We start from the raw sequence: 22,515 nt of genomic DNA, 5'->3' as shown, positions 1-22,515 counted from the left end.
TCATCTTTTTGGGAATCGGTCATGCCACATAGCTAACATACAGAAAAGGGCATCAGGTCTCATTTTTCCTGCTGCCTATGCCCTGCATAAGCTCAGCCCAAAGCACCTCCCCATTCCTTGCTTCTCTTAGGTCAGCGGTGACCCATCTGTACTTTAATGGAGGTCTCTAACACTTAATTTGTTAACTGCAAAGAGTTTTGAGACCATCAAGTGAAGGATGCTAGAGAAGTACAAAGAGGTTAAGTCTTGTAAATCATATCCATGTGCCACATATGTGCCTTTGTGTGTATATATTTATTTATTTATTATTTTTTTTTCCTCTTATGAACCTAAAATTTGTACCTGATCCTAGAGCAGGAAGGGAGCCATTCATTCCCTCCACCTTTCCCCCATGATGTATCCCTCCCCTTGCTTTCTTGTGCCTGAGGTCTGGAAAAAAGGGGAGCCAACATACCCAACAATCGGATCTGCATGACCGCGCCGTGTAAAACGAAGAACATCCAGAGGGGCTGGGAACAGTCCGTGCAGACCTGCATACCAGTGCCAGCACCGTTGTGGCTCAAGTGCAGCTCACCATCCGAATTCACCATAAATCCCAGGATGTCTCCACTCTGGAGGGGCACCACGACTCGGCAGATGGCCCAGAACTCCTTTCGGTCGACCAAGGACTCGGGGTTATAGGGGAGGTCGCTGGGGCGCAGGGTGCTGGGGTCGCAGGATGTCACCCCGTAGGACAGCGTCCCCGTGCGCACAGCGTTGGACTTGTTGATTTTGACAAAAATGGTTTCGTTGATCCGAAGGGGTCTGCTGGTGAAAACCAAAGTCCTCTCCTCTCGGGCATGCTCCAGACGGGCCACGGTTTGGTCGTCAAGGATTTTGACGTGGGGTCCCCGCAGGTGGTGGAAGCGGAGGTCGCTCTCCAGCTGGGAGGGGAGGAGGTGGGAGTGCTGTGAGTTGAGGGAGTTCTGCGGAATGGGACATGTGGTGGCTGTCACGTGGAAGGTCTCCTCCTGCAGGTTGAGGTCGCAGAGGCTGACCGAGAGGCGTGTGTCCTCCGTGTCCCGCCGCAGCGAGGGCCGGCGGATGGCGGTGAAGGAGCGGGGCCGCAGGCAGTCTGGGGGAACGATCTCACTGTCTGTGGGGAGAGAAAACAAACAAGGAGTCACCCCAGAGAAAATCAAAATATTGAGGAGTCTGCAAACCACTGTCGGTTTGATTGGTATGTCTGAAAGGGAAACTCGGAGACCTGCTACCATATTTTCCCCTTCGAAATATGGAAGCCACATATCACAAAATGTATTTGTGATTGATTGCTGTTCTCGTGCTCTCCCCACCAGCATCAACATTTTCAGCTTCTGAGCAGGCAGACTCAAAATCGATGGGAAGAATTGACTAGGGGAGGCTCTCCTTGGAGAGGGGAAGCAGAGGGTAAATATCTGAAATATACCCTGAACATACCAATCAATATCTATACAGGCTCCAAGTTTTCATGCTCTCTTTATTGTCTAGAATGATTCTCATAGATCTAGGAAATAAATACCTAACTACATATTTTTCTATTTTTTTTAAAAAACCCACTATGTTCAGTTCTAATTTATTTTCATCATATGAAATTTAATTAATATTCCTGTATATAATTAATCATCAGCGTTCTGGTGCTCACTGCAAACCAGCACAGATATGGATTTCACAATGCAGAGCTTGGGAATATGTAGTTTTCTATAACATCCATCATTTATTATTTCCAAGCCAAATAATTAAAAATCAAATCCATGGATGCATAACAAAGAAAGGTGACGCTCACACATTCAACTCCACCCATGGAAACAGAATTGCACCTTATCCGCTTTGTTAGTCTCACCTGCTGTTTCAAGAGCCAATTATCAATTTATGTGATTCTTTTCCTAAGGAACATAATCACCTGCCTTTAATGCCTAAATTACTTTCATTTAATGTATCCTTAGCTACACTGTTGCCATAGAAATTTTAAAGAGCAATATACCAAGAAAAAACCCACATTATTTAAACAAATGATAAATGTAAGCTGACATAATGCAAAGATTTGTACTTATACCTGAGTTTCTGAACTCTGAGAAGCCCAGAGCATCAAGAGACTATTCACTGCGAGAAAATTGAGCATGTGGGTAGTTTGCTGAAAAAGTCATAATAATCTATGACCCATCCCAACATTTCCTCTGCGAGAATTACGCCTGAAGACTGTTGCAGCTTCAAGCCCAGGTCCAAATGGTATGAGGTGGGACCACCCCATACAACACAGTCCCCCACGGGTGGCACAAAGCAATGCCACCAGACCTCAGCCTATTTATATATATATAAGCGCCTATCACCATATTGATAAACATTCTTTGGAACCAGGCCTGCCGCAAACACAGCACAAGGGGGAATGACATGAAGGGGCAGAGGAACAGAGAGTCCTTCCTAACCCACCCGCTATACCCTTGCAGCAGGCACCTCTTCCAGCCATGTATCCTTGGGATTTTCTTTTACAACAGCAAAAGACCAGAAGCTCAGGTTATCTGGGGATTTTCCCAATGGGATGCACCCTCCCCCAGTACACCAAAGCAGTGGCTCTGTACTGGTACGTCAAGGCAAAATGCCAGCTACTGAGCACCCAACGTCTCCTGCAATATCTGATGTCTGACTAACAGCCTGTCCTGCCCTCCTCTTCTGGGAGCCCTGACAAGAGCACACCCACACACAGCTTGGCTTCAGCAGAGCTCTCCGCTTTGCTTAAACTGGATTATTCCAGGCTCCTCTTTAAATAAACTGCTATTACAAGGGAAGCACAGTCCCAAAATAAAAATGGGCTTTGTTTCTCATATTTGATTTTCCCTATACTGATATTTAGCTTCTCTTCCCAGAAGTTAATTAAAGAAAAGGAGGAATAAATAAAATCAGAAATTACCCCAAGTAATCTAGAAGTGGGTCGCATTAATGCTTTGTAATATATGGGCCAGCATTTGCATTGCAAGTGCTCCTGCTGGATAGAACCAGACTTACTTTACCCTCCTTTGGCTGCAAACCTGCATAGGAGAACAAATTAATACTGGCAGCTGACACTGATCCTTTGGTGTAGGTGAATGGGTAGAGACCTTTCTGAATAGGAACAGAAGGTCCTCTCTATTTTATTCCCTGTAACTATGCATGTGCAGCCTGGCTGACAACCGTGATGTGTGGGTAGCTTGCAGCCAGGGTTTTGAAACAGCTTGTTTTCCACCAGGATGCTTGCATTTCCCTTTGGCTGCTGGACAAAATATCTTTTTCCATCTGAAAAGAGATTAAGAGAGATGCAGTTCTTCTGCAGACAAGACACATGGCAGCGACAGCAAACCAGGGTTACACATCCAACTGTTTTACTTAAATCCATCGGTAGCTCAGATGCCTAGACACTTAAGGGATAAGATGTCTCAAGCATATGGGATCGACTGAGATTTAGTATATTAATGTTTGCAAATACCCACGAAAGAAAAGGTTGCAGTTTGTAAGTATCTGAAGTGGGTTTGCGAAAATTTACAGAGACGAGTCTCTAAGAGATGCCGGCCTCCTTCAGGACTCTATGTTTTTATAAATCACAAAACACCCAGCCAAAGAAGAAAAAAAAAAATCCCATTGAACATAAAGTAAAACAAAAATGAGATTCATCTTTTGGGGTGGTAGGTAAGCTGGAAGAGATGCGGAATGCCATTTATCCAGAATAACTGATAATGGCCAAGGGCTATGAAAGAACAATTCTGGTGAAATACGAAACAAGTGAGGTGACTTTAAGCAGTTTCTTTCACCAGAAGATGCCCAGGAATTAGTTGTTTTCTTCCACTAAAGCTTCAGCTGTCACTTTCTAAACACAGACCAAGCTGCTCATGCTGGAGTGGCCTGTAACAGAGCCTTACTCCAGGTCAGTAGAACAGCTGACCTTTAATGCCTATGATGGAGGGATGCTCCATGTAGGAGTGTTCAGGCACATTTACATTTGCAGAAAAAAACCCCTGCAGCACACATCAAAAAGACAGAATGACTTTCTGTGATGAGACTGTAAAATACAAAATGGGTCCAACAGCCCATCACCGAGGAGATCACCCAGCTTTAGCCTGAGCAATTTAGAAATCATCCCTCCTTATTATATATTCAAGGTTATACAATTTCCTGTATAAGGCAGTTGGCAGTGTTTCTTTGGGAAAAGTCAACTGACGAGAGACCTCCTTGGGTCAGAATTAGACAGGCTTGCGAGTGAGGACCACAGCCCTGGGTGAGTCACCAACGCAGGCTCTGACCCAGCTGGCAGGGCTACCACCCACCAGCAAGCTGGCCGTGACCACGGCGGCTCCGTGCAGGCAGGCTGCCCCGGGAGCCTTCCAGAGAGGTTTTCCTGAGCTCTGCATCAGTGCAGTTATGGTGCTAACGCTGGATTTAGAGACTTCAATTTTCTGCTAGCAATACACACATAGCCAAAGTGGAAAGGTTTTCGACTAAATACAAATTTTGTGCTCCTCAGCTGAAGAATCTGAGACACTGAATTTTTGCAAAAGATGCCTAACTTCACAAATCGCTTTGTATCTTTTCCTGGCTTTGTTTAAGGAAAAAATTAAACAGGAGTTAATTAATTTAGCAAAATAGACATGAAGGGCACTTGAGCAGTTCAGGCGTCATCTGTTTTCTCCTCCTTTTTAGAGAGGTTTATCTACAAAATTTAGATTCTCAGCAGCTAATTCTTTACTTGAAGTATCTTCCTCAGACCAGAGGCTTCAAATCTCTCCGTTTTCCTGCTCAGAGGGCATGGAAGAGCCTCCTGCTTTCATGCAGGCTCAATGTGACTGCAGGAATGCCTTACAACAGCGCTTACAAGGAGCTGGTGAGCAGCCACAGACAGCTGTAATCACCGCATACGGAAGTATTTCACTACCACCTTTTTTTTTGAACCACTGCTAAATGTTGTCTTCTTAAAATCATCTATTTCCTTCAACATGTATAATACATATTTTTTATGGATCTCACATACATGCACATTTAATATAGCTACATGAGCATCCAAACACACAACGTGTTTCTAACCACAAGCCTGCTCAGATATCTCACCCCTACATAAACCCAAAGGGTATCTGTTGCTGTCAGACTGTCAAATCATTATTTCCTTCCTCATTTTCAGTACTGTCTGTTACTGCCCTGAAGGCTTGACTTTCCAAGGTCACAAGCAGCCAGTACTCACACACCTGTAAAGGATCTGAGAAAGCAGAGCAACCCAGCGTGTGCACAGACACGCTGGAAACCTGCAGAGTTCAGTAGTTACCTGCAAGCTCTAGGGATACAGATCTCCTGTTGATGAGTCTTCTAAGACTGGTGCAATCCAATGGCCTCACATGAATTGTATTTCTTCAGAGTATGAGGGCTGCAACTACTCTCCACAATAAGCTATGGAACACCTAGTCTAAATCAATCTTGAGACTTACTCCTACAAAAAATAACTTAAAATTAGGGGAATCAGACTGACAACCTAAGAACCTATCCCATTTCTAATGATCTTCCCTCCCAGGAGAGAGAAATGCTGAGAAGTCAAGGAACAATCTAGTGATTCCTTGCATCTGGAGAACATTCCTGTCCTCGGCTACTAAGCAAAGAGTAAGAAAATCGTTAAGGTCAGAACTTTGCTAGCATGCTCCCTCCCTTCCCGTGAAAAGCCTCACGTTTTCCCTTCCTTCTGTTCTTTGCTTTACTTCTTCTCAAGTGCATTTTTCTTCTCTTAATACCTCACTTCACTGGGTAATAGTATTTTTAGTGAGTACTGATGCTCACTGTATAATTTCCATGACCAAGGAACCCCAGAGGTGCTAAACTACCAAAAGACCTACTGAAGTCAGTGGCCCCTACAAGAATATCCTATAAAATGTACAACTGCAAAAGGACGTATGCCGTATTTTTCCCACCATGCTGGAGGGGCTCCATTCCTACTCAGAAAGGCAGAGGAAGGCTCCTTTTCCCACCATCAGTGCCACCTGTCACAAGGGGTTATGCAGGGAGGACAGCTGGCCTTCCAACACCTTGAATCTTGCACTCACTCTCTCCTCCATGGTCTACAGCAGGCTTATGCAGCTAACGGTCCATTTGGCAAGACTTTGACATTGCAGGGAGATGTGTTTGAAACATGAGGCAGATGTACCATACCACGCTGTGGGAAAAGCAGCCGGTCATAAGACAAGAAATATACCTGTGCTTCTGGAAACCTTCTGTCACTCACAGCCTTGTACTCCCCGTTGTGGGAGTGCAGGTATTAATCCCAGCTCAGCTGCCTGCCTTGCAAACTCTGCCTGTGTCGTGCAGTGGCGATCTTTGTTCCCTTGCTGACTCAGTCCTAGTGAGCTGATGCTGCTGGGGAACTGTCACACTTCAGCGCAGAAGTAGCCAGAATAATTTCTATATGTTGTTTATAGCTCAAATTTATTATGTACTTCAAGGTGACTGAGGACTGAAAATTTGGTAAAATAGAAACGACTTATACTCTCATTTACTCCTCCTAAAATAAGGATGAAGATCACTGTGCCTGGGAACAAGGAGCAATACCTGTTCCCAAACCCCTTTGGTTACCAGCTTGCCCAATGTGTGTATGGCACCTAGTCCACAGCATCACCTCCACTGGAAAAAAGAGCAGCTGTGACTGGGTCTGGGAAGAGAAGGACCGCTCTGTGGCCCCGAGTTCATAAACCACCCACATTAAAGGCAGGCTGGAAGCAGATCTTTGTGCAGCCTGCTGTACTCATGGTGTTAAAGATGTCCTCGTCACTGTGGGATGCTCTGCTCTAGGCTCTCTCGGTCTCTGCCACATGTATCTCAACTGTTTTACTATACCAGGGAGCTAAGCAAACAGGAGACTGAAAATCACCCTTACTTAAAATAAACACAGGAGAAAAATTAAGAAGTGAAGAAAGCCGAGGCGATGCTCACAGCCAGTAAGAGGCAAGCTCCACTCACAGAGCATGTTCAAAGTGGCCTTGCCTGTTGGTGATGTGTCTGAGCAGACACTCATAAAACTATCTGGTTTTCTGCAAACTTGTGTTCTCCATGTGAGGTCTGGAGAGGAGGCTGGGCTCTGCTGCACTCAGCACAACACGGCAGAGACCCATGCTCCCAGGTGGATGCTTCTGCTCTGATGCTGTGCACAGGTTTCCCCTTCCCCCTCCCTTCTCATTTCTGTTAAATCTTGAATGTATATGATCCGAGACCACTCTGTTCTGTTTATTTCTCATAAACCATCAGGCACCAGAATGCAGCTTCTCAGATCATACAATGAAGCCACTTTCAGAGCATTACTGTAGCATGTGGGAGGCAAATGTTTAAAATCCCTCAAAGGAATGATTCAGACTAAAAACCTCCTTTGCCATATTCTTAGGAATTCACTTCTACAAAGTACATTTCCCTTTATGAACAACCAAGAAATCAAACTGCCTGAGTTATTGCCCCAGATCAACCATTCCTTCTTGAAAACACCCACATCAAATCAAGGACGTCAGTTAAGTAAATACCTACTTATACAATACCTGCATATGTGCACGTCTCTATTGCATTGATAGTATAAATATCCCATTTCAAATAAAGCTGCTTATTTCTGCTCTGGCTCCTCTCTTGCACATGATTGCAGGAATATATGCACAACTACAGCCAACAGACAATGTCACTTTACCAGCTATATACATAAAATGCCCAGGCTGCTCTTTAAAACACTATAAAATCTGGTCTGTGGAGCATCTGGGATCAGGACTCAGCTGCTGGGCTCCACAGCAGAAGAGACTCCTCACCACATGAACAGAAAGGATATATAAATGGTGAGCGAGAAGCAGGAAGAATTAATGTTCTTATTTTATAGACTGGAAACCACGGGACAGAGTAAGCTGTCCAAGGGGGCAGCTGACTCCTCCAGCAGAGCTCTGAAGTGAAACCTCTGGGGTTTAGCCCCGGGCATAACAAAACTGCCCTGTTTTACACCCTCTCATTTCCTAACTCTCCATTCAATGCCTTATTCTCTACCTGCTGCTCCTCTGCTTCCATGTGCAGATTGCTCCTCTCACCTCAAAACTCAACTTGCTAGGGACTCTTCATCCATTATGGGATCCCAATGGTCAGTACGGAAACCACTGTTCAAGAACTCCTCCTTCACCAACACACTGGCTTGGTATCACCGCATAGTCAGTGGAGAGCAAACTTACGCTTCGTGTGCACTCACGTGGTTTGAAGCAGGAATTAATAGCTACCTGCAAGTTTTGGCTGTCTGCTCATTGCAGTCTGGAAGACAAGCTAACTAACATTTCGTAGCAGCTATTTTCACTGCAGGAATGGCAGATATTTAGGTGAACTGAGCGCATTTGTTTGTCTGTGACCACCACAGTCTAAGCCAGCTTTCTGACAAGGTACCCAGGTGTTTTTCCAACATTGCTGAAAGCATTTGAGAGAATTTCTGCTATAACCAAGGGGCAGAAGTCAAAGTTCAAGCTAAGGGTTACAAAGAGCCCAAAGCTGGAGTTTGTCTGATGGGAGAAATCATTCATGTTTACACCAAAAATCGTCACCAGATTTTAAAGCTGGGTTACAAAAGCAGACAGACCATTGACTCTGTGGAACTAATTGTTAGGCTACAGACAACTGCCACTTCAACAGAAATGAGTGGAAATCAGCAATGCTTAACGAGCATCACACCGGACTTTCCTTTGCTTTGTGTTTGCATTTGCGTGGATGAAAATCAGCATTCCTTTCCAGGCATTTTGGGAGAGAATGAGGACTAAAGCTATTCGGTTTTCATGATTCAGTTTTGGAGAGGTGATAAAAAATGGGATGGAAGAGAATACACCCAGACTTTTAATTGTTCCCAACTGCTAGGTGTTTGATAAATTTATCATGCAAACCTGGTGGCTTCCTGTGGCCATTTAGCACCAAATCCTGCTTTGAGGGAATGGCGCCTTTGTACCATTAGGCACAGAGCTACTGGTGTCCTGCCAGGTGAATCTCAGGAAACCCTTGGGATCTGGTCAGGGTACCTCTCTAAGGATATAAATGTCCTCCCTTGGCTTATTGGGTTTATCACAGATTTCTTGTCATGGATTGTCAATGCCGTACCAATAGTACAGATGAAATGCCACAGGAAGACAAATCAGAAACAAACAAACAAAAATTCTAAAAGAATGTGAGCTTATATGTGAACTGCCAGCCTCCAAGTTGAAATACTTGGAAAGAGAAGATACAAACCCCTGAGCTTCAGGAAATTGCATCTGTTTTTAAGCCAGAGTGAACCGTTGCAGTTTACAGGCCAGGTTAGTAATTGAATTGATCGTCCGCATATTCTTCAGTAAAATCTAAGGAATTAAAGCATACAATGTCATACATGAGTGAGACTATAGTTGAAGGAACAAATATTCAGTACTGACTGATAAATTGTTGTTCTGGGACATGTGTTGTCTAATAAAGTGCTCTGAACCAGTCTGGTTCATAACAAACATTCATACAATTCTGCCTAACATCTGTAAGCATGTCCAATTGATTTGCACATATGCAACGGCACGAAGAGCATAACTAGCCTCATAAAACTGCAATAAATTACTGTTTTCCTTAGCAAATATGAATGTTCTGAAAGAGTCTGACACTAGATTATGAAGAACACACTTCCATATGCGTGTTACAGTTTTGGATTTGTTTTCTTTTCCACAAAAGCTGATGCTCAGAGAGAGTCTGCGGGGTGCTGGCAACATGTGTCACAAACATGTTCTGGATTTTGTTCAGGAAGGCTTTTTTGTCGGGGTAAACCCATCCTCCCCAGCCAGCGGTCCTAAGACTGACAGATGTCGTGCAGGCTGAAGATATGCTTAACCACTGCCACAGCTGCCTCTGGATGTCGGCACCTCCTTGCCTGATTCCTTTTACTGCGTTCATGGGGTTTCCGTTCGATGTTTTCTAACTCTCCGCAGTCTGAGAAATATGGTTTGAGCAGAAATCACGTGCCTTGGGTTTTGTGGAGACCACCTAATCCCTGTTATTCACTCCTTAATCTCCCACTCATGCACATGAAGTCTCTGAACTTTACTCCCACCCTGATGCAATGATTTCCACCTCCATCACCCCAGGCCTCCTAGGCTCCATGATCAGCTATTATTATCCCTCTTGAAAATGACAGCAAAACAATCAGCACTTTTAGGACCATACCAACATTATTTCAGTCCTAGTCCTGCCTCTCTCTGTAGTGTCCCCCAGCTTTTCTTTCCCATTTCCTATTCTACAGCTGGTGAGTCTTTTATTACTTGTTTTAATTACCTGTGCAAGACCCAATTATTGCCGGAGATTGTCAATTGTCACTTCACCTGACACTTCCTGATCTTTAAGATGTAAATTTCTCTGTAGAAAGGTTCTGTTTTTCACCTTCTTCACAGGAAATTAAGGCAGTAATTGCAATTCCTTGTTGTCTAATAACTTTATAGAGCCCTCTTCTCATAGCCAGTGACTCCATTACTTACTCCTGGCACTATCATTCCTTTTAGTCTCCTTTCCTCCTTGAAATTTTGACCCTTTTATCTCACCCATTCAGGTAAGACAGTAGTTCACCACTGCACGCAGTGCTAACCCCACAACTTTACCTTCATGTACTGTGTTGCAGATTGCTACAGGCCCTCCAACAACTCTATTTCCAATCCTCCATACATCACCGTGTGAATGTTTCCATAGCATCTCAGTGCTCACAGCCAGTTCCCAAGCTACATCAGACACATTCCTTCATCCCCTGAATCATCTGACAGCAATTTTCTTCAAAACAAGTATTTTCTTCCTCCTTCCCACCATCATACTCCCTCCTGTGGTATTTATGCATCCTGCATTTATCCTTTCCACTTGCTTTCATTTACCCCTGCGTCTTCATACAGGCATGGAGACGACAACTCCTCCAACTTCTCCCCACATTTCCCAGTGAAAGGCTCCTGCCATCGCTTACAGTTTTACAGCCAGCTGTTCAGGGAGAATTCAACCCACCAACAACCACCTCGTCCCTGACAAGGTCTCCTCAAGGTCCGACACCTTACCCAGCACCATTGCTTATTGAGCTGCATTAATGCCATTGGGTCTTCCCACTTTTCCTCAGGAAACCCCGAAACGCTGCTGGCAGTCAGCTTCCTGGGCTCGCTGCAGTCCTGTTTGGTTTGGCAGAGCTACCCAAAGGCACTTCTAAGTGATAAATTGCCTGGACACCACAAGGATTTTGCTGCCCCACAGCTACCTCACTAACCAGAGCTAAGAGCACATCTTGTAGTGAAGATGCAACTTGTGCAGGGCAGTCACATTATGTAGTATTTCAGTCAGCTGCCTGAATGAAAAAAAATAAAATAAATTGGAAAGATACAGTATTTCAGGCTAACCTGAAACAAAGCACTCAGTTTATCTTACTTCATAAAAGAGCAACTGAACACTGGACAGAGACCTTCTCCAGTTGATTTCTGGGGCTTGTTTGGAAATCACTGTTGCCATTTTAGAGATTAAAATGTTACTTCAAGACTCAAAATTGAAATATATCATTTTGAAAATAGTGAAAGAAAACAGCTAGAGTTTGCCAAAAGTATTTCAATTTTCAGCCATGACTAATTAAGTTTGTAGATCATCTCTCTTCTCCAAGCTGGTTCTTCACCTAAAGATCCAATGACTAAATTTCTGAAAGAATGCACATAATGCTATTTGTCCAGAATATTTATTTGTTTAAATTCCTTTTAATTTCTCTTTCTTGGAGAATTTCCACCCCAAAATCCAGCACGAAAAAGCTCTCAAACAATTTCTGACTTATTTTCCATATGTACAAAACAACCGTGCAGCCATTACACCCCATCCACCCCACTCCTATTCCAGAGCTGCTGCCACCTGCTCTCCCAGTTATGCACAGTAACAGTAAATCAAGGCTGTTTGATGAGCTTGTTTTAAAATAGCATGATTACTGCAGTCTGCACCAATTCAGAGAAGTTCAGCACATGGTTAGGTCTGTTCGATTTCACGACAGCACTTTAAACACTTCATCTAAGCAAGTATTTGTATCCCACTGAAGGCAACAGGACATACACACAAGCATATCAGTAGCCCCAGATCAGGGGTATAGAGTAAGGTTTAACGACTGAATTCAACTTAAAAAAATTTCTTATGCTAAACTCCACTTTCCGTTGCTGCCCCATTGCATGTGCCAGTGGAGTGAACAGCAAAGGGAATTTCCTGAAACAGTAACCCTAAATCAGTTGCTCCAGCTGTCACGGCTGGGCAAATTAGGGGGGAATCAAAGAGACAGTCAATGCCCACTTCTGCTAAGGTACATAACTGAAGAGTTCATCTCTTCAGTAAGTTCTTCACATATTCTGTCACAGTAAATGCCCATTAGGCTCGTGATTTCTTTATCAATTATTTTGATACACTGAACTAAAGGAACTAAAGAGCTGAATCTTGTTACCAGAGCTTCAGCTAACTCCTTCACAAGCAAAAAGACAAATTCCTCCCTCACCCCAAGGGAAAGCTTCAACACCTTGGCTATCAGCAAAGCTAATTTAAATGCACATATCATAGGATGTGGCCTCAAAAGGTTTAGGCAGGAAGACAGGAGGTTTTTCTGAAGCTGCGAGTTGGAAGCAAAAAGAATCAGCTGGAAGACCACAGCGTGGCTGCCAGCAGGCGGTGTAACCTTGCTGAAGCCACAGGATTCACACAAAGAACAAGGTTCAACATCCGCTGCCAGATGCTAAATACAGCTGCAGCCCCAGCAGCCAAACCTTCCTCAGCCTGCAAGGAAGGGGATCCAAGGCTGTGGTTCCCAAAAGTTCCTGCTCTCCCCCCACCCCATCTTCCCACAGGACTGCTTTTCTTTCTTCTTTCTCCCTTCCCCACCTGACACTCTAAGCACAAACGAGTCTGGTCCTGCTGGGATCCTGGAGATGACATGGAGGATGGTCTTTCAGGGAAACCACATCCTAAAACCCAGAAACAGCCCCTGTGGTGGACAAAGCTGGACTGTCTGATGGGAGTCGGGCACTGACCATCTCACAGGTTCCCCAGCAAAAGCACTGCACCAGCGAAGTGCCAGCTGTGAGCACGGCACTGGAGAGATCCCTGACTTTGCAGCTGGTTTGTGCTATTAATGGTCCCTGAGACCTTTCAAGGAGGGGTCAGGAGTGGGGTAAGACACAGGCACCTAAAAATGCAGTGAGTTTTTTGGCTCTCTTCACTGTATGCAGGGTGATTTTCCCTTTCTTCTTTGACCTCTCATTAAACTCCCTTGACAGATGTCTGCCACTTCTCAGCAGATTTCTTTTGACACATGATGCCCTGTTGTACTGTCAATGCATTTCCACTAGGATTTAATATTTCAGCCCATGCAAAAGGTCACTGTCTCTGACTGACACATGCTCTAAACTTCTTCCTTACCTGCTAGTTAGGCCTTGGTTTTGCACCAGTTTGGCGACAAATGGGTGCCAAGTGTCCATTTATCCACTTGTCCACTTTCAATCTGTTAAACTCCCACGCCTTTATTTTTACCCTGTATTTCCCTGAGCCCTTGATGCTATACTTCTCTGGTTTGGGAAACAGCTAATCAAACCTCTACTCCTTGATGGTCTGTAAAACGTAAAATTTAGCTTCAGAATTTCATGAACAAGTTTAGTTTTGGAGATTAGAGTGAACTGGGTATAATGAGCAACAAAAAGAGCCAATACAGCAACATTATACGCAAGAACCTTGCTGAGATCTTTATGGGCTAGAAAGATGGTAAACAATATAGAGGTGACTCTTCCAAACTCAAGGATTTCTCATCCAGTTAATAGATTCATCTCTCTTCAGCTTCTGCTTCCTTCAGCATCAAAGTTTAAAGCAGTATTTGGCGAGAATGTTATTATGAATCTTTCTGACCTGTTCTAGGGAACTATCAAACCCTTGCTACATATTAATAAAAACTGATGGACTTAAACCAACTGAAATATCATCACCAGCACCAGTGATGTCTTGCTCAGTCTAAGGAATCTGGGACCAATCCCGGGTCTGCCTGTGACCTGGTTATCAAGAAACACGGTCCATCTCTCCACAGTGCTCAGTACAGTCCCACTGCTCCTGGTACTACAACAGCTTTGATGTTAAAAATGTATACTTTTTTTTTTTTCATTTACAACTAGGAAAATATTCTTTCTTTCCAAGCACAGATGTAGTCCAGTCAACAGAGCAAAAGCCTGGATGATTCACATTAGCATTTATTCTTGCCTGCCACAGGACAGTACTAGGAAAGCACACAGCTAAACCACCATGCATTTCCAAAAGCTAGATGAGATGAAAAAGCAGGTGATGTGCTGAAATTATCATAATTCCTAAAAACAGAGAAGGAAGGGTTACTACTGGCTGTATTTCTGTTCTGTAACTTTTTCATATCAAAGCAAGGGGGAAAAGAAAAGAAAAAAACTGAAAGAGGAGCGTAGATGATTTCTGCTCGGGAGGAAGCCAGCGAAGCAGCTAGGGACCCATGGAGCTGTACGTGCTCTGCTCCAGCCCGGGCTGAAGCCGTGTTACCGGCCCCTTTTGCTCTGTGTCTGTAGGAGACACGAAGCACCCAGGCAGCTGTTGCCATAGCCACCCCTTTACGTCCCAGGGTCAAGTTTCCCTCTGCAGAGAAATATTATTTATAAGGTGGCTTAGGTGTGCCTTGCCCCTGGCAGTTAAAAATGGCAAATCCCACCCCAGGGAACCTTATGGCCCAAATCAGACATAACATAGCGAGAGGGTATGATAAACACAGGGAAGAGAGGATCAAAGCGAGATGGTGAGATGCTGTGTATAAGCCCCGTCAGCTCTCTTACTCTTCCTATTAAACACTGTAAGGGCTCTGCATCCTTGCACATTTTTGCAAGTGTCCTGCTGGTCCATTATGCTGCAGCCACACGGTGATGCCACAGCCTCCGCTGGGACAGACTCTATGGCCTCTTCAGGCAAAGCTGAATCCTCAACACCGGAGCTGAACAGCCCTTTTGGGGAACTGCCAGGCCCAAGAAATCCCCCAGCTAAGCAGCGTTGCCTCCCCTGGGTCGCAGTGCTGCACAGGCACCATCCCGCCCCCGTACTGCCACGCTGCAGGTGCAGACACCGGGCTTCTCGTGGCAGACCTGCCATTTCCAACAGGGCCTGGCATCCAGGGGGAAATGAGGCAGCATTTAGTCCCTGAATTGGCAATGAAAAATCACAGGGCTTATACAAGGACTGCTGGAGTAGGCATGAGCTTGTCCTGAGAGCAACACGACTTAACAGCAAAGAGAAACCTGAGTTGCGTAGACTCCAAATTACTACAGCCTTCTCCCTGCACCCAGCACACCACAAAACTTTACTAGTAGGGGGACCACCGGCAGCACTGAGAACAGAAATTGTCTATGTCTGCTGGCTTGTTGCCGGCCAGCCTGGCACACCCCGAGCCCCTGCATCCTACCAGGAGAGGTGAGGTTCATCCAACCTGCACTGCCTGCTCTGCTGCATTGGCTGCCTCGCAGCTGGGAAACTGCCCTGTCTACAGAGAAATGAACAGAGATTGCCACCATGGCACAAATCTGCAGGAATGGTGATAAACGACAACTTTGGTTCAATGCATTCCAGTGCTTCATCCTGCCAGAAGCATTTCACCCAGGTCTGTTAAAGCCACCGCAGTCACCCATGCCCTCCCAGGCTCAGCCAATGCAAACTCCTTCCCAGGCTAAGTTTGCAGCACTTTGAAAATTCATATTTATGGGCAACATAAAGCAAACAGAATTTAATAAGGAAACAAACAGGATCTCTGTGAGTTCACTTTTACATCTACTATACCTATGGGGTTAGCAGGTTTTTATCTGTAGGTGAAGCTGCAGCAGAGCTGAGGGAGCCCGTTCGCTGCTACACGGCGGCTTTGCCTGGGGCCCAGTCGGCTGCGGCACTGATGGATGCAAGTCAGAAGGGACAGTGTGGCTCATGTGTGCCTGCTTCATTAAGCCTGTGAGAAGCTCCCTAAAGGCCGCTGATTAGAAGGTATCATCTTCCAGCTCTGACTCCAGCAGGACACAATCACCTCTAGACACATGTCCTCCTGCCAATGGCCGTCCATGCCCCAGCACCCGGTTTTGGGAGCTGAGTCCCAGCTCAGGGTGGCTCTTCCCAAGGCACCAGTGCTACAAGAAGATTCATGGTCCATTTGAAATTGGCCATCCCAAGTAACCTCCAGACTCTACTTTCTCTACCTCTCAGCCCTCCAGGAAACACTCTTCTCTGCAGAAATTTGACATTTCTTAATCTGGGCTGGTTTTCCAGGTCAGCAGCCTTGTTCCCCAGCACTCGCAGTCATTCAGCACAAAGGCATGTCAAACACTGTCACTGTCTCTGTGCCCTTGCCATCCTGCCGAGCACGCCTGTGCCGTGGGCAGCCAGAGGCAGAGCCGCAGGAGCTGGCTTGTTCGGCAGTGGCTGTGCACTCACTCGGAGGGTGCTCTGCCGCTGTGGTACCCACCAAGCCACCTCAAAGCCATCATCAGCACACGTATTGCTGGTCCCAGAAATTGGCAGGAGGGGAATGATTCCAGGGACAGACGCAAGCAAAGCAGGCATGGCCAGGATTAGCCACAGAGCCCTGCAGGCTCCTTCCCTTTACTGCCCTGGCCATCTCGGTGCTGTGCCCATAGCTGCACATTGCCTGCCTGGCTGCGCTGCACACCCCCTCCACTTCACTGGAGCTTGCAGCCCCCACAGCTAAACTCAAGGCCAAGCAATCCAGCGCCATCAATGAAAAGGATCAGGATGGTGCCAGACTACATTTGCTGCAAAAAATGACACTGCTGCAATGACAGTATCCAAATCTCAGCCTGCTGGAACCCGGGACAGGGTTGCACTGGGATTTGCTGCTATCTCAAAACTGCAAAAAAAAAAAGTTATTTTGCCCTGAATTAATTGTAGTTAGCATCAGCACCATTAATCAGGGTAAACCTTGCTGTGCCAAGTCATCTAACTCTGGCTTGCTGTAGACCCAGGGCAGTCTCCTGCCCCCAAAACCAGGTGCCTCTTGGTGGACTTCTTGGATAATATAAAAAGGGTCACTTTTCCCCAAAAAAGAACAAGGCATCTGCAAGTGTATGCTTCTAAGCACATCCCATCATCAAGCTGCCTTTCTGCTCCAGACTGAAAGCTCAGCTTAGGCTGCAGTTTAAAGCAAGGATCATTTCTGTCTCACAGCAGCTCAGCAGCATCATCAGTTTTCCATCGTGCACACGGGTGTGTAAACACTCATAACTATTCAGCTGGTTCTGTGGTTTTACATTGAAAATATGTTGCTATGGAGAGCACAGCACAGGAACGTGCAGCCACCACAGAGCACCGCGGCAGAAACATCCCACAGCTTCTGCTGATATTTGTAGGCCCTCTGCTGCCATCCACACAAAGGCTGAAAATAGACCTAAAGCTCAACTGAAGCATCTGTAATACTCCATTTCTGTCCATTCCTCCCCAAGGCACCAAGACTTTTCACAAAAATCATACCAAGCATCCCACATACACTCTGACATCACCTCACTGATTTCCAATTCCTCGCTTCACACATGCCTTGAAAAGGAAAGTCCTTCCAGCCCCATTTTCATTCTGCATCCTATTTTTGTCTGGGGAGCAGGTCTCCCTCTGCAACCATCCTTCTACCAGTACCCACAGGTGCTGCTCCGTCCTTATTACCTTTCAGCCACAGCATAAAGCAAATCACTTGTCCTGCTCCACCTTACTGCCCTGCTGACCGTGAAGGATCTGATTTCTGTTATTTAAAGCTGACCTTGGCAGAGGTCATTCAGCAGCAGCAAAGCGATCTGCAAATACATATTCAGTGCAGGGGAAACCTGCCTGTACCATTGAAGCCCCAGACTTTGCAGTCCCCAAAATGCATGGGCTGGGTCCTGAAAGATGCTGGGCATTTTCTGATCTCACCGACCTGATGAGACTTGGGAGAGCTCAGCCAAAGCAACACATTCTTGAGCCCACAACACTGTGAATGAAGAAAAAGCACCTTTGGGGTTTTTCTTTCCTATGAATTTTTAAAGTATCTGAAATACTGTTTGTTTTCTTTCTCATATTCTGGAGGAATTGATAAATCCTCCACTGCACCATAAACATACAGCCATCAACCCTTGATTTCTAAAATGTATTTGTATTAAGCTATGAAATTATTTACAGTGGCCATAAACATCCTCCCAACATTTGGCAGCTGGGAGAGGGCCTTGGAACTCACTAACTTACATTGTAAACCACTTTCTAATAAATAAATAAACTCTTAATATCTCACCCACAAAAAGAGGCACATAGCATACAATGCTATATTTAGGGGTCCTTTGGAGGTCAAGGATTCAGCAGATTAATTTCTCTGAGGATCTTTCTTTGGTAAGCGTATGTTTATGCCCAAATGAATTGTCAGCAGAACGTCTTTATTTTGCAATCAGTTTAAAATTCTCACGTTGCTTTGAATGCTGGAGAAGCGGCTGCTTATTTCTTGTTTTGCCTGAACTGGGGTCAAATTCTGATCTACGGGGCTGAAAGCAGCACTTAAAAAGCCAAGTAAATTCCTGCTGATCCTTTAGTAGTGACCTTCCTAGGAGGGACTGCTGAGCCTCCCACGGTGGAGTTGCTCTCTGGGCCAGGAGGATGCCCAGCACCAGAGCCCGTGAAGAAAGAAGATAGTGCAGCATTGCAAATATGTGCAACTGCCTGCGGGTTTTACTGCAGAGGGGCAGTCAGGAGATCCTCCCTCCTAGCTCAGCATCCACAGCCCAGCCACTGCCTGCCAGGTGATTACTGAGGGGAGAAGGAAAAACCAAGTATCCCACACACCCCATTGGCTGCTGTGCAAGGGATGAGCCATGTTAGGGCCCCTGATGGATGCTGAGAGCATCTAAACTGATGGAAACATGATTTTCAACTTTTGCGAAACCCACCAAGGTACCCTTGAGGATAAAGGAGGATGAGTGGCTGGTTCAAAGCAATCCTGGATCAAAAACAATATTGTCAGATCAAATTTGGTCCAAAACTTGTGTTTTGTAAAAAACAGAAATAGTCTTTTACAAAACCTAAGGTAAACAAGGACTGTTTTCATATACTCCTTCATTTACATAAAAATAAAAATCAAACTCTCCCCTGATTTCAACCAGTGCTGGCTAAATGGCAAGGTTAATTAGCAAACAGGACAAAAAAAAAAAGTTTTGTTCACCCTCCCTGCCCCAGACATGAAAGAGAAGGAAGAATGAATTAATTCTTAAAATCAGTTTTGTTTTAATCATGTGAAGCTGTACTCATGGACAGCTAGAGATCTGAATGAAGACTTTTTAAATAGGAGCCCCAGTGTAACCAGCTCCCACTATACCACCAGTGCTCTGCATACAAGCTCTGTGCGAGGGTCTATTTATTCCATTTATCTACAATTGCAAATGGCTTCAGAGATCTCTGACTAACTGCAAAGCAAAAAAGCTCCCTTTCCTCTGCTCTGCAGCCACCATCGGCTCCACTGGGAAAGATGAAGCTGCACCAAGATGAAGCCAGGCCATGCAGAGTCCCCCACCATGCATGGCACCCTTCCTTTTTGGTGGCACAGCCAACCTCCGCTGGGTTTCCCGAAGAAGCTGTCACTGTAGCACAGCTGTGATGGGCTCTGATGGCTTCCCAGGCAGCCAGGGGAGAAGGGAGTGGGTTGCAAGGATGCTGGTAGCAACCACAGTAGGCCATAAGAACATAACCAGGATGCAAAACAGCTTCTCCAGATGCCCCCCAGTTCCTGTGAGTTGTCTCCTCCACATGTCCTCTGTTCAGTCAGTGCAGAAGCTCTGCAGAAACCTCTCTCAAACACAGCTACATGTTGCTACATTTTTTTTTAATAGGTAGTAATTTCCAGCCAGCAAGAGGCTATTCCGGCAAAACTAGGCGGAAACTGCTGTTTTCTTAAGAAAGATAAACAAAAGGCAAATGCAATGGGATCACTGCTGGTTTTCAACAGAAAACCGTATGATTTTGCATGTCATTATTGCTGCAGTACTTGAAGCAGCACGGACAGATCTGGGGGGAGGTTGAACGAAAGAGCCGTTCTGTGCCTTCAGGAGCAATGGTCTAAGTTCACCCCTGTTGTAACACTGCTCCAGTCACCCCAAACAGGAACTGAGTCCTACAGTTCTGAAACTATGCATGGACAGGACGAATAAATCTCATCACCGAGGGCTTCCTGCCATTCCTGCTGAATATCCAGTCCTATTAGTCAATGTCAGGCCCTAGGCAACATGAAAAATTGCAGAAATCCATCCTGGCTGTCAATGGAAATCAAAGGTCAGTCTCAAAAACTGAGAGACTCCTTCCAGCCTTGGAAGGGATTCACATTTCAAGACTACAAAGTGCTATTGTCAAAGCTCTGCACGTTCATGTGAAACAGGAAGGAAAAATGAGACCCCGGACAATGGGACCCTGGGGGAGCGGTGGAGGAATCGGGCTTTTCCCGGGAAGCCGTTTGCCAAAATGTTAAAATAGAATCTATTTACACAATAGATCGGAAAATGTTAACAGCCAAGAGTGTGTTAGACAACAGGATTTCAGATTAGAAACACTGGGCAGGTTGACGAGTGAGCATGCTCTGAAACAATTTATGGATTCTCCACACTGAGCAAAATAAGTATTTTCTGTAATGACCCTTTTGGTGGGGGTTCTACCTCTGCTTTTGCCATTAAGGTTCTCTCCTCTCCACACTCACAGCCATCTGCCTTCATTTCATCCCATCCCCCTGTCTCTCACTCCTCCTGATCCCACCCCGGCTCAAAGCTTGCCTCCCACTGCTTTCCCACCACATCTGCAGTCACCAACCGCACCATGTCAACAGGCCGTGCTTTAATTGTGCTTAAGAATAAGAGGCGGAAAGTCAGGCTCCCGGGTTTCTATTCCTGTCCCTTGCCCTCCCCACAGAGCCTTCAGGAGGTCAGTTCATCTCCATGATCTATGGCTCGAGCCCCCCTGCTGCAAGCAGCTCGCCACGCTTCAAGTACCCCCAGGTGTCTGCAGGAGCGAGGTCCCACAGCCCTCAGCAGCGGATCCCACACTCGCCTTGTCAAATGTTGAAAAATTTTAGGTGTTAAAAAGGAGAAAGAGCCCTTTTAAGCATTTGTCTGGGGACCAGATAGCCAGCAGCTGAACTTCTCCTGGAAATCCATGCAGTTTTAAGTGGGAAACACAGCCTGTTAAAATAAATGTGTTGTAGACTGTGTAGCAACCAGTGGCAGTCACTCAAAATCCAGCCGTTTCAGCAGCCTTCTTGTGGCTCAGCATGAAGTGATTTCAACAAACGCATGAACCTTCCCAGGGCTGCAGGGGACTCTTAACTCCCTACTTTTGGAGGAAATCCTGGGATCAGCTCTCCCTCCCCAGCCAGCTCTCTGCTTTGAAATTTCCACGACGGCCAAATTTGTCATCACCATCCAGTATCTAAGTAAAATCATCTGAGACTTCATGTCTGATGACTCAAACGCTCAGACCTGAGTCTCTGCTTTTAGCAGGTACACACTGAGGTATCCCCTGGCTCCTCAAATCGAAACACAAAGCACTGGCTTAAACGCATTGCTGCTCAGTTGAGATGATGCTGACAGACAGAGAGGAGACACCTGGCATAGCTTTTAAGTGCTTCTTCATAGAGGGCATCTGCTATCCTGTACTGCAATGTGCTTCCCAACATGAGGGTCTGCCCTGGTCATACCTGAACATTCCCCTGGTAGGTCATCTTGCAATAGGTGACGGACTTCATGCTGGTAGGCAGAGTTACCGTGCTGAATCTTCTGCCTACATTAAAAATAAATGCAATAGCTATGACCTACAAAACTCTAGGGTGCCTAAAATTCAAACTCATCACATCCTGCTCTGGTTTTTACTCCCTGCATTGCATTTGTTCAGCTGAAAAGGTTTCATCCCGTGCCTGAAGGTGAGCAGGGGGAAGAGAGGACACAGTCTATAAGATGACACTTGTCTTCACACTTGCTCCTGCCGTAAGAGCCACCCAGGTGGGAAAGCCTGAATATTTCCACATGGCACCAGCTCTGCCCAGGCTCACCTAGTAGTGCTGAGTGTCTCCCTGCCTAGGGAGATGGCACGGGGGAGGATGGAAACAACAAGGGCATGCCACTACGTGTCCAACAGGAGGAACCAAGAGGTATTTAAGTGTTCAAGGGAATTGCCACACTTCCCCTACACAGAAGATGCATCTTGCCCTTGTTGTGCAACACAGGGAAGCACAGGGCCAGGAGAACAGTCCCAAGACAAGAGAAACAACAAATTCACTCCTTTTTTCAGACCCTTAAAAGTATTGTGAATACATAACCTGTAAGAGCTAAACTCCTTCCTTCACAGTTTTACTTTACTTCCAACAAGGGTAATTCTCTGTTTTTCAGAGAAGCAGAGTCAAGGCCCATTCTCCTGCATTATTTGTATTTTCTCTGTGTGCTGATGGTCCCAGCACCTCGCTGGGTG

At 45.6% G+C, this 22,515-nt stretch overlaps 1 protein-coding gene across 2 annotated transcripts in view; it reads right to left on the bottom strand.

The window, feature by feature from the left end:
• Window positions 1-22,515, bottom strand: part of NEURL1 (neuralized E3 ubiquitin protein ligase 1) — a 165,726-nt gene that overhangs the window by 19,241 nt on the left and 123,970 nt on the right. For both annotated transcript variants that reach the window (XM_037400918.1, XM_037400919.1), the window contains exon 4: window positions 455-1,135. In XM_037400918.1, the coding sequence (XP_037256815.1) occupies window positions 455-1,135 (681 nt within the window). The remainder of the gene's footprint in view (window positions 1-454; window positions 1,136-22,515) is intronic.

The sequence above is a fragment of the Falco rusticolus genome, chromosome 9, assembly GCF_015220075.1.
Source record: "Falco rusticolus isolate bFalRus1 chromosome 9, bFalRus1.pri, whole genome shotgun sequence".
NCBI classification, from domain to species: domain Eukaryota; kingdom Metazoa; phylum Chordata; class Aves; order Falconiformes; family Falconidae; genus Falco; species Falco rusticolus.
This window is presented reverse-complemented; position numbering and strand designations above follow the sequence as displayed.